This window comes from Convolutriloba macropyga, chromosome 10 (assembly GCF_964194025.1).
Source record: "Convolutriloba macropyga chromosome 10, txConMacr16.3, whole genome shotgun sequence".
NCBI classification, from domain to species: Eukaryota; Metazoa; Xenacoelomorpha; order Acoela; family Convolutidae; genus Convolutriloba; species Convolutriloba macropyga.
The window spans coordinates 19059618-19072068 of record NC_134477.1 but is presented as its reverse complement, the minus strand read 5'-3'; the positions used below and the strand labels follow the sequence as shown (position 1 = coordinate 19072068).

Here is a 12451-nt window from a genome sequence, read left to right as displayed (position 1 = left end):
ATGTCCAGACCATCGTGCGTTCATCCGTGTTTTCAGACCGTGTAATTTTGAACGCACGACACCCCCTTCGTGCGTTCATTTCGGTCTGGACATATCTGGTTTCGGTCTGGGACCTCATCCTGGGTTATAAACTAAATCTGCTTGTTAAAAAGAAAAGAAGCTTCTACAGAAAAACATTTTCAATCATACAATTATAATAAAATATGGACAACAGTTATAATGAAATGGGCAACAATTAATGCTGCAACAGTTTATACATGTTTTCAGGGCAGTTTCTGGAAACTATCTCCATTACCCACCACTGCCCCCCAAAATACCCTTTCCTTACATCAGTTCACCCCACCATCCATATTCCCCCCTTGATCGTGATTCATAAACTCCCCCCAAACAGGCAGCCATATGGGGACATCAAATGGATCAAGATCTTGAAATCTGTATCGTCGCTCTACTGGCCTTCTGCTGTTTGGTTCTTCTCGCGACCTTATTTGTGCCGAATGTCTGGACGAACTACTTGAAGAACGGCTAGAGGAACTACTGGACGAACTACTGGAAGAACTGGAACAAGGTGAGTTTGGCGGGTCGAAATGGTTATTGTTCCTTCTTCTTCCTCCGAAGTTGCTCTCATCCTGAGGATGGTCATTTTCATAATACACAGGAAGTTGTGGGAATTCAAAAGGATCATTGTCATCCAAATCTTGACCGGGTTGTTCTGCCACGGTTCCGGCAATTGCAGCCTGGCTCGCAATTTCTTCCTGGCTCGCAATGTTACTCATAAGGCCCGCTAGACTGTAAGATCCGTCATTGCTACTGTGTCCGGGGCTTCGAGGGTCATCGTGACTTCGGGTTCCGTATTCGCCTCCAGAGTTTCCTGGAATTGTTTGAGGCCTTGAACGACTGTGATGAGTTCCATGACTTCTAAGACTCTCATAACTCGAATGACTGTCATGACTCCGGCGTCCTTCTTGGCTTTCACGTCCATCATGACTCTTACAGTCTCCAGGACTTTCACTACGTTCATTAATTTCGTGATCTTCAAGATCTTCCCAGCTTCCGTGGCTCGAATGACCTTGACTACTTCCCCGATCCGTCAGGTTTTCAGGGGTCTCGTAGTTCACGAGGTCACCCGGTGTTCCACCAACCTCGTAAACTCCACGACTTCTGAGAACCTCGACACGACTTTCATTCGAAAGAACACTCTCTCGATCTTGATCACCTTCAATGCCACCGCGACTTGAAACTGTTCCTTGAGTTTCAGTGCTTGAATGGTGCCCATCAAGACTGCCACGACTTCCATGGCTCAGGTGACCTTCGTAAAGTAATTCACCCTCTTGACCTTCACCACTTTCATCCATTTCCTCACTTGAATCTCCTTCCAGTATTGGAAATATTTCACGGCTACCTGAGTCCGTATATGAGCTACTTGTTTGGCTGCTGAGTTCCTCAGTACTCCTATACCGTTGGTAGCTCGGAAGTGATTCTAAAACCTCAAAATCTTGGTCACTCGGGTTCCTTTCACCTAAATCGGTGTCATCGTGGTGGCCACCCTGCTCTTCAAGACCTCTATCTCCAACTCGTTCTTGAGGACCTACTTGATCATGGCCCTGACCTTGATCTTTATCTTGAAACTGATATTTTTGCTCCTGTTCTGTACGATCTTCATCAGAATCATGATCTTCAACTGGGTGACTCATAGGATAATCGGCACAGATCCAAGGTTGGCTTTTGCACATTATGGTGTGTTTGAACCATGAAAAAGTCAGGTGAAGGCCAGGGTCTAGATTTCGGAAGATCCGGGGATCGATTCCGGGCATGGCAGGAAAAATAAGTGGATACGAAGGTCTGAATGGTCCGGCTATGGCACCCATTCCTCCTGGTCCGAATCCAATTTCGGTTATGATGTTCAAGCAGATTGCAGGGTCGAAAACCGCCTGAAAATAAAGTTATGTTTCACTGATTCCCCTGGCCGAGGTCTCCACCCGTATTCCACAGTTATTGAGCGAGAATGAAGGTGTAAAGCAAATTTCACTCTTAAATAGCAGGGAAAAGAGTTTAGGAGAGCATTTTTGAGGAAATTATACTTTTTTACAATCTTTACACTCTTTCAGTCTCGGAAAATCCTCTGCCCGGGTCTGTAAATGTGAAACTTGTTAGCGCGCTTTTCTTAGCCTATCAAGTTTAACATAATTAAACAAATGATTGCACAAAAAAACCTTTCAAATTAATAAAATCAATCAAGCACCCCTCTTTCAGAGTCAATAATCGTTCCAACTTTGGGCTTCATTTTAAAAATATGCCTATAGCAGTCATGATAAAAAGCGCCAAGTTTCTCGGGAAAAAAATCAAATTTGCGCAATCTGTGCCATCATTTGAAAAAAAAAATAAATAGCAGTTCTATGTTCTTGATTGAAGTGTGAACATTCATGGCGCAGATACCCTAATGTAGTTGAGTGGTTTATTATTTTCGTTTGGGTAGTCTGTCAACTTTCTCCAGTACTCCTCAGGTGTCATTTTGAGAATATCGTGGCCATGATGCATGTATGTTTCAATCTGTCTGCTGCAGCACGGCTGTGAAGAACCTGCAATATGCACTGTTCATATGAAGGTTTGTTACAGTATTGGAATGAACTCCTGTTATCACACCCTATAGTGCAAAATAGCAATCTTCGAAAAATAAGAGCAGATTAACTTCGCATCAAAAGACCTGCGAACAAAAACTACAAAACGACAAAAAATTATTTTAGGAATCATCGATTTGACCGATTTCAATCGTAAAAGGTCATCGGAGTGTTCGGTTTTGTTGGTATCATTAGTTTTAAATATTAAGAAATGTTCAGTAAGTTCAGATTTAGGAACCAAGAACGGGTCCTTATGTTGGGTTTAAAAGGATGTGAAAAATCGTTGGCATGTTTTGATAAAACTTGGTAAAAAGTCAAAAAGTTGGGTTTGAGAAGCAAGAAACAGTCGAATTCTTATGCTAAGAAATTTTAGTTCCTTGTCAAACGTTAAAAGATAAATCTAAAAGTTAAGATAAAAATTTTTCAACAACTTGGGTTCTAATTTTTCAAGATTGACTGCTTAGCATTAATAAACCAGTGAACCGGAAAACCCAAAGGCCATCACTTATTCCTCCATGGGATTTGAAAGACGCCAGATCAACTGTTAGAAAGTACGCTGCATCAAGATAAACGGGTGCTTTTGGTAAATCTTACCAGAAGTGCCCAAAACTGCTCATGTTACCCCAATTCACAATGAAAATGATCCGGTAGAACCGAAAAAAAACAAAAGCCAATATCAATAACCCATGTGTATCTATGGTCATTGAAGATTTATTAAAAGACTGAATAGACAACTTCTTGAACAAATATAAACAAGGCGAATTGATTTTAAGAAAAAGCGCTCAACAAATGATGCATTAGTGTACATAAAATAATTTTTAAGACATCAAACTGAAAAAAAAAATATTTTTGTCTCAGCAACCTTCTTGGAGTTATCAAACGCTTTTAGTTCAATTGGCCATAAAATTTTATTAAAAAATTTCGAACTGATGGAATTTAATGAACGAAGCATTTTATTCATCGATAGATTCATTTCACAAGCATCCAAAGGGAACTTGTAAACAACATTGAGTCCGACAAAAATATATTGATTAGAGAGGTTCTCCAAAAAACCTCTCTATTCAATGTGTGAATAGAAACCTCCCTAAGTGGGGTTAAAACCAAATAAGCACTTCGAAATAGCGTCACAATATCACAAAAGAAAACAACTGCAAACGCTTTTGTATTGAGTCATTTACATTATTCCTCACTATTAGTTCGCTCAATAGGCCAAAACACATTGGAGTAATCGAACATGTTATGAAAAAAAGATTGAATTAAGAGGAAACCCCAAAAATAAAATATTTCATCCTGCATATAGTAATGTTTTTCAAAGCCAGAAACACTGACGTACTTTTGTGATCTGAAACGTTGATTGTAGGGGAGTCCTTTTGAGTCCTTTTATGGATGTCAAAATTATTGTAGAGGATGTGCACCTACAATCATTTTGACATCCATAAAAGGTCTCATTCCCTATCTGGAGTAGAAAAGAGCACAAAATAACTGGGAACCTCTTTTTAACTCCAAAATTAACCGTTAATGACTCAAACATTCAATTATCGAAAAAGTTCTCCTGGACAGGAATAATTAACTCGTTCAGCTAAAAGACCTCGAACAAAAAGTTTTGCCTAAAAACCGTCTCATGCAACAGCTGGCCAATGCAGCCACTGCTTGACTTTTGGTATCATTAGCTGCCGAACACGTGGTTTTTTGAAAAAACCTAAATTGTATCCCCACGTCTCTGTTTTTGCAGCCTCAGGGGTGAGCTAACCAAAATGTATAATAATTGGTCACATGAATTAAATACATCTTAATAAGCTGTTATGGCGCTTGTGCGCACTGCTATTACAGAAAATAAGTTATTACACAACTTTCGAACAAAGTTTTTTGAAGTAAATCAGCTGAGCAGATGCATAATTTCACTGAATTTTTGTTGGAGTTTTTGTTTTAAAAACGCAGCACTAAGTGAAACGATGATAGATAATTAGTTAAACAGTTTGTACATGATGTATTTTGGTATGATGAAATGATCAAAAGTTATCATCTTTACAATTGATAATATCAACAATGCATTTCTACAGTTGAAAAACGAAGTAAACTGAGGAAAGGAAACAGGAAACCAGGAAGGTGGAACGGATGCTCGTTTTTGTTGCTGTAACTAAAAATGAGCAAGACCAGGATTTTCTTCCGTTTGAAATCAATTTATAACGGAGTAAAGCTGAATGACATTGGTCTATTAGAGACTGCTATATTGAAAGATCTTGCAAGAACATTGCAAGAGGCTTGCAAGGGTACGAAACATCTTGCAGGCACTGTTTTTTGCCTCTCTCAACTGATAACTGTTATTAAATTTTTGTGATTAATGCTGCCTAATAATCAATCAAAATGAATGGAGTCACAGAAACGTCTCATTTAGTAAACTAAAAACCTAAAAAAGTTAGAATTCATAAACCAGAGTGCACTTGAGGCTGTTTTATGTCTTAGTGCTTACTATTCTATTCACAATAGGTGTGGACAATATTAACCAAAAAAACATGAACTGAAAACTATTTGTTGCAACGAGTATTGCAAACACGTAATTGCAACGGTAGAGTTCAGTTGAAACTTCCTGTTTTGGCCCGAGAGAAGGGTTTTTAACGAAAAAAAAACTTGAACCCCAATTTTATCCTCTATCTTTGTGGAAACGTCAACAGGAGCTCCATTCTGCTATAGAGCGATTTAAAAAGGGTTTAGAAGATGGACAAGATTTAGCACTTATGATTTTCGACAAGTAACTACTTAGCCAGTGAAAAATTTTATGTCATCGCTTCTGAAAACTTATAAAGGACTTCATAGCAGATGCTATACGTTTTGTCACAATTAACTGGTTGTTGAAAATTATGTTTTGAGTTTTTTGTTACTTAATTTTGATTCAAAGGATTGGATCCACAGAATCGTCTCAATTGATGGACAAAAGTCATACAAAACTTCGAATATCATAATATGGAAGGCACTGGAGGCTTTCGTACAACTCTTTTAGCTTTCACATGCCTATTTACTTTTAGTGTAGAAAAAATAACCATTAAAACAATCACTGAAAAAGATTTTCTTGCAATGAGTATTTCAATTACGTTATCAGTGGTAAAATTGAGAAAAAAGTTTGTGTTTAGATCCGAGAGCTTCACTCAATGGGCTGAACTAATAAGAAATATTTTTTGTTGAATCGTTTTAAAAAAATGCAGCTCATATTCTAAATTGTTTCGACGTCTTTCTTGCGAGAATTTGAAAGATTCTTGCAAGTTAAATGCCCGGGTTTGGCTTCGTGCAAGATAAGCGTCATTTGTATTAATTTTGCAGGATATTTATTTTAGTTTAGGATTTCGACTAGGGGATCGACTTCGTTATAAAGAGTTGACAAAATGCAATGTTTAAGTATAGTTTTATGGTTTGTGATTTGTATAAGTCTTTTTACTGGGTATTACAGCTGGCGGAATTGAAAGCTTCAAAGAGAGAAAACATTAAAGTTCTCAATCATTGACTGTTTCCAGGTTATGTTGCTTAAGGGTAATCATTTCTGACAAGAAAAGTTTGGATTTATTAATATTGTAATTTTGTAATTTTACTTGTAATTTATGTAACCTAGCCCCAAGTTGAGGAATCGAAGGTCAATTTTGTATTTCGATTTACGGCTAAATATTTTTCTGTTGCAAAATTTGAAAATTGCAGAGGTGAACATACTGAATGTGGCTAATACAGGTAATAGTTACGGATAAATTATAAAGTTTACATCATTTATTATACAGAAAAAATAAAACAATGACAATACTTTTGTTTTCAGGGTAATTGCAGCGGAACAGTATTAGGCCATAGCTAAGTTCTCTTCTTCACTTTTTTTAATTGTTCCCCTATATTCTAGACTGTTTTTTTATGAACAGCATTGCTCTTTTTTGATATGCATGGTCACTTTTGTGCTTTTGCGACATTTTCTTGCACCATAATAGCAGGTGTTCCCAATGACCTTGAGAACTCAAGAAAAGCATGAAATTTGCCGATGATTGAACTACCGCCAAAAAAACCTGTGAGTTACTCTTTTCCCGAAAACATCTGACGAGAAGTCGCAACCAAATAAGAGCAACCAAAAGTCTAGAATATATGTTTCATTACATAAAATGGTGACCCCACAAGAAGTCGCAACCAAATAAGAGCAACCAAAAGTCTAGAATATATGTTTCATTACAGCAGGCACCATTTGAAAAACTATGGTCACAACTTAAAATTATGGTTTAGTGAGAGCTCATCCTTACACTGACAGCTTCACGAAACGCAATGTTACTACAGGATTATCAGCAAAAATCACAATTGATCCACCCACTTTCAAACTTTGTTTTTTTTTCTTACGATTCATATTTCTGCAGTGTCAGTAATGGTTTTTTTAATCAGTTCCTTAACATTTTCGTCGAGGTCTTACCCACAGCTTGTATGAACTCTGGAAACATGTTGATTCTGTTCCAGTTGGGTCTGATTAGTTTGTCAAATCTCTCCTCCAGCTCATTATAGTAAGCAGTCCGGTTTCCGAAACTCATGCCCTCAAGATGTACTCTGGGTGAAGCGACGGTAGACTGTGTTCTGGGTGTATCTGGACCATTTCGGATACGACCTTCGTATGCATGAAGACAATAGTACTGGCTGCAAAAAAGATATGAGGTTATCTCTGTTCATAATTTTGTAAAGTAATTAATTGAAGATATCTGAGTAGAAAGTTTTAAATTATCATAGCGTTATTCACAGCTTCAGACACAGCATTCTACAGATAATTTTTTTTAGTTTTGTCGGGGCTTAATGGTTTGCGCAATATGCTCAGTGAGCATACAAAGGTAGCAACCCAACTGTGGTATTAGCTAACTCCATATACTGCTAAAGAAATAGAGCTGAGAGGAATCAAAACTGCTATCTCCAGTACCACTGGCGGTCATGCTACCGTTGCGCCAAAGCTCTGCTGAAGGAGCAACTTTGTTAGCTTGATATACCACAAGCTCGGTTATTAAACAAGTTTTATGGCCCCAGTTGTACGTGCTACTTTTTACAAAGTAACGTACAGTAAATAATCATATAATTTGTAAGAGGGGGCACAAAAACAGATAAACATAAAAAAAAGATATGGATTTTTTTAAGATGTGAAAGGGGAATTTTCTAGATTTATTTCTATTAACTATAATAATACTATGTAACCTACAGGTAACTTAAATTTGCGAAAACCAGCTGCTCTAACAATTCGGTAACAAAAGCGTACTTTGAATTGTAAAATTGCCTCACCTGTACAACTCGCAGCTTCTGCCGAAATAGGTATGTTCACTTGGCAGCCAGAATACCAGAGATCTCCATGGATGACTTTCCTCACCAATAGATGATGCTGCTGACCAGACTTAAAAACAACTCTTTTAAATTAAATCATTGTAATAATAATAATAATAATAATAATAATAATAATAATAATAATAATAATAATAATAATAATAACAATGAATTTTTCAAAAGGCTGAAAATACAATAAAAGTACATTTTTAGCAAAATTTACAAATTTTTGAGAGAGCAGCAAGCAGACATTTAATCCTTCGAGTAATGTATCTTGAGCAAATAATTGATGAGTCTCATTCCACTGATCACTACACAAAATCGCGAAAAATTGGACTCATTTTTGGAATATAAATACAACATCTTCTCTGTCCCCTCCTTTTGTTTTCATGACTCCAATTTCGTTAATGACAACCCAAGCATCCAGGTGCGTAATTGTTTTTTTTAGCATTTGACAAATTAAAAGTCAAAATGATGTCAAACGTGAGATAGTGTAGAACTGAAAATGGGAAACGAATTCGTTGAAAATTGAGGCTAGGAAAGTTAATTATCCATTTTCATGCTCTTACGCCGCTTTTCAGAATTCATTTACGAAATTGGAGATCAAATGAACTCTGACACTTAAACTTAAAAGACTCACTTTCACATTTTAGAATGGCGAAAGTCGGCAGTGCCAGAATTCAGAATGCCAGGAGTTCGTACGTAGCCAAAAGTTGACTTCCGTTGACTTTCGTTGTTTTAAAACGTGCGCGTTTCGTGTTTTAAGCATGGCTACGTAACTCTGCATAAGTTACTTTGAAATTCTGACTTATAACTCGAACCCCTTTGGGGCTCTCGATAAAGGCCAGAAGTTCTCAGTGACTTCAAGCAGAGTCACATAGCCACTTCGTAAATATTTTCCGCGAATCAGAAGTTTGAGTTCGCCTAAATTTTTTTCTCCAAGGGATATGTTTCCTTGCTAACATAAACTTAATAAAGTGATTAAAAAAATAATAGGTCATTGTGACAGAAAAATGTGATTGAAATTAAAACTGATAGAAATTAACAGGAAATATTAGCTTTGTTTTTCAAAATTGGCCCTTCGAATTTGGCTACAGTAGTTCAGAATGTACTTTTAGATGCACAGCACAGTTCTAATGAGTTCGCCTGCGGGTTCAACCGTAAGCTTTAACGATATATCGCATCCTAAGGTTTCATTGAAATTAAACTTGAGAAACGTATCAAAATTTTTTGATATTGTTTACGGTCATATTTTTGAGGTTGGGCGAAGAAAGTTAGAAGTAGATAAAACAAATCAAAATTTGATTTTTTCCATTGCTTTTTAATCAAATCATATTCAAGAATTTTTTATCAAAAAAATCAATTTTGGCATTTTCTATCAACTTTAAGCAATTTTTGGCGGAGATTTTTTGATTTTCAATGCATTAGCGTTGAAAAAAAAATTCGTTGCTACCAAGCGACAAAGGAGAAAACGAGAAAAAAAGTTTCAACACTAGAAACCGCAAAACTCACTTATATACACCGCATTTACTAAAATTTTCCTTTTCTAGCAAATTTTAGCGTTGTTACTTCGACCCGGGAAAACGTATCATCACTGGAAGGTACATGGTAGTTAAGTTTGAGCCTCCGTTGAATGGTAACCGCCAATTACCGCCAACTTTCAAAATATTGGTTAACATTCTAATTTTGTGTATCGAACTCAGTAGGAAATTTCTAATAAATCTCCCACTGTCACAAGTTGTGGATTTCGTTCTTTTGATCCAAGTATTTTTTCACCCAAGATTTTATTTTCTTAACATGCCGAATTCAAAACAGAACCTGGATAAACGTCTTGTCGAGAAAACAATGCAAACGTCGAGATGAATAGCTGTGGAAAAAATATTTTTCACTACAAAGCGCACACATCTTTCAGCGATGAACGCAGTGAATGCGGTGACTTTCTATAAAAATTGCGGTTCGAGCGGTGAAATTTTTTTTTCACTGCATATACCGGAATTCTTAAGAAGAATAAACTGCCGTACACGTGTCCGAATCTCAGACATCCTGAATGTCAACTATTTCTTCTTTCACTACTTTTCATCGCATTCACCGCAGTTCTTACATTTTTAGCGATTCATAGCGTTGAGACCTCGAAAAGGAAATTCATCTTGAAAAGTTCTGATGGCAATTATTGACAAAATTTAAAGAGCTTCAAAAATACTCCTATGTATAATTTGAAGGATTTTTGTTATCTTCATATTTGATATTTGAGAATTTTTGAGTTTTTTCAATTGTCCTGCAAGGTTGATTGCTCTCTATTGATATGATTGCTTGCTGATTGATTGAACACGTGTGAAAGCAGGAAAAAATTGAGTAAAACAAAGTTTTGATTTTAGGAAAGATTTTGTAAAAAATTGGCTTATGCTCACTAGATTGTATTTTCGACAATGAAAGTGTTTGACCCACAAAAGGCGTTTAGCTGGATTTTAACTGCGGTACAGGATTGTCAACATTGACCACATTTTAGATTTCGAGTCTCCTATCATACAGCGATGTCTGAGTGAGGAGACTTCCGAAGCGTTCATTAGCAAAGTTCTTTTGATGGAATTCAACGTGGATTTTATTTTGTTATTCAATTTTCAACTGATATCTTGACCAGGTGGAGCTCCTCGGTAAAAACTAGCTTTAAACAGAAAGTCGAAAAAGCGCCGTACTGCTAGAGCTGCGGTCGAAATTTAACGCACGATCAAGGGTTCTGAGAGCCATCTGTTTTATTTTCCCTCCGTTAGATTTTGATAATTTGAATCTGGTAATTTATCTACAAAATTCTGACGGTGTATGATAATTCTATTGGCTCTTGTCGTCTCCTGTTAGGCTACACAAATTTCAATCCATGCAGAAACTTAAATTCTTATAAACTCTTATGGTTAGACAGTGTTATGACAAAAAGTTGGTCCATGCCGTATTTTATCACTGGGGGACGGCTATCTTGCAAGATATGACAAGAATCTTACAAGAGTCTTTATTATCAGATTAGGAGCACCATCTTACAGGATCTTGCAAGATGGCTGTCGGGTATGCAAGATTCTTGCAAGATCAGCGTCGGATTTGAACTAGGTTGGTTGACGAAACAAATTTGTGAACGCAATGATCATTTCGAACAAGTGAAAGCTAGACGTCTCAACGTTAGAAGGATCTGATTTACGTCAATGATTTAGCCAGGACAACTAGTGATTCAGTTTAACCTTGACTGTGAAATATTCAGTAACACAAAGGCAAAAGTTACTCACCGAAGGAAATTAGCACATTTAAATGAAGATAGCGCAATACAATGTTTAAGGCGTCCATTTAACTCTTCTTTTCCGCAATATAATGCCAATCCGAAAAGACCAGTCAACGGGTTGAAATGTTTTATTATTTATTTAGAATGCTCTCTGAAGGTAGAATTCACATTTACATAAACTTTGAATGATTCAAACGTTTGTTCGACAAATTAATGAATTGAATCTCTGTTCAAATTGTAAATTGACATTATTTTTGGATGTAAACTTTGCTGACACTTTTCTAGCCGATATTTTGCTCGAAAATTATGAGCACTTTATCATCAAAATACTCACTGCTGCTCACTCAAATTTTAATGCGAAGCTATCGCAAAAAACATCTCTGAACATGAAGCTGTCGTGAAATAAAGCAAATATATATCATGGCTCAAAGACTCTCTAGTATCAGGTCTTTAGTAGTCATTCGCATAATCGTCATTGAGGTCAATTGAGATTGTTTATGCGGAAACAAAATAAGCAGAAGATAGTTAGATTGATGCTGGAATAAATTAATGACCATAACCTCACATAACACTGACTAATCTCGGTTAATTGTGACAAACTTTCACTAGTTGTTTTTGCTAGTTGTTTTTGCCGTTATTTTGATCAAATGTTGATCAATTTCACTAAAATATGGTCAAATGTTTAACGATAGTGTAATTAGTTTACAATTAACCTTTAAAAATAGAGGAGGGTCGCTGAATGGAATGATCGAACTTTCTTGGCTAAATATTTGTCTATATTTTCCAAAATTTCAACAGTTTTTATGAAAAAATTGCACCTAAGAGCGTTTTAATTCTATTTTTTGTCTAAATATGCCAGAGCTACGTGCCTAAAAGTGATGGCACAATGTTTGTAAACAGAAATTTTGGCTATTTTTTGAACGGCTTGCTAACAGACTGTTCTGGAGTTATTTGTTTCCTAGTTTTAACCGTTTAACATCTAAAAATTCTGATACATCATTGATATATGCAATATTCAACTTTTTTGATAATGCCTGTAGCATTTGACTTTTGACATCTTGAATCAACGACAAAGTGAAAATAATTTCAGAGGAGTTATCTTGAAAGAAACAAAATCGTTAAATGGCAGTGCTCGCAGAGCAAATCTACGCTAGCAGTTTGTAACAGTTCACATTTGACATTTTGAATCAATGACAAATAGAAAAAAATGTCAGTGGAGTTATCTTTGAGGAAACCAAATCGCTAGATTGGTAGTGCCCGCAGT

At 36.4% G+C, this 12451-nt stretch overlaps 1 protein-coding gene across 1 annotated transcript; it reads right to left on the bottom strand.

The window, feature by feature from the left end:
- Positions 1–274: 274 nt before the first annotated feature.
- On the bottom strand, positions 275–11331 carry LOC142348348 (uncharacterized). The gene is made up of 5 exons (XM_075399661.1): positions 11195–11331; positions 7887–7995; positions 7042–7259; positions 2434–2576; positions 275–1928 (listed from the first exon to the last, which is right to left on the bottom strand). The coding sequence occupies exons 1-5, from the start codon at positions 11250–11252 to the stop codon at positions 330–332; spliced, it is 2127 nt and encodes a 708-aa protein (XP_075255776.1). The 5' UTR covers positions 11253–11331; the 3' UTR covers positions 275–329.
- Positions 11332–12451: the final 1120 nt, after the last annotated feature.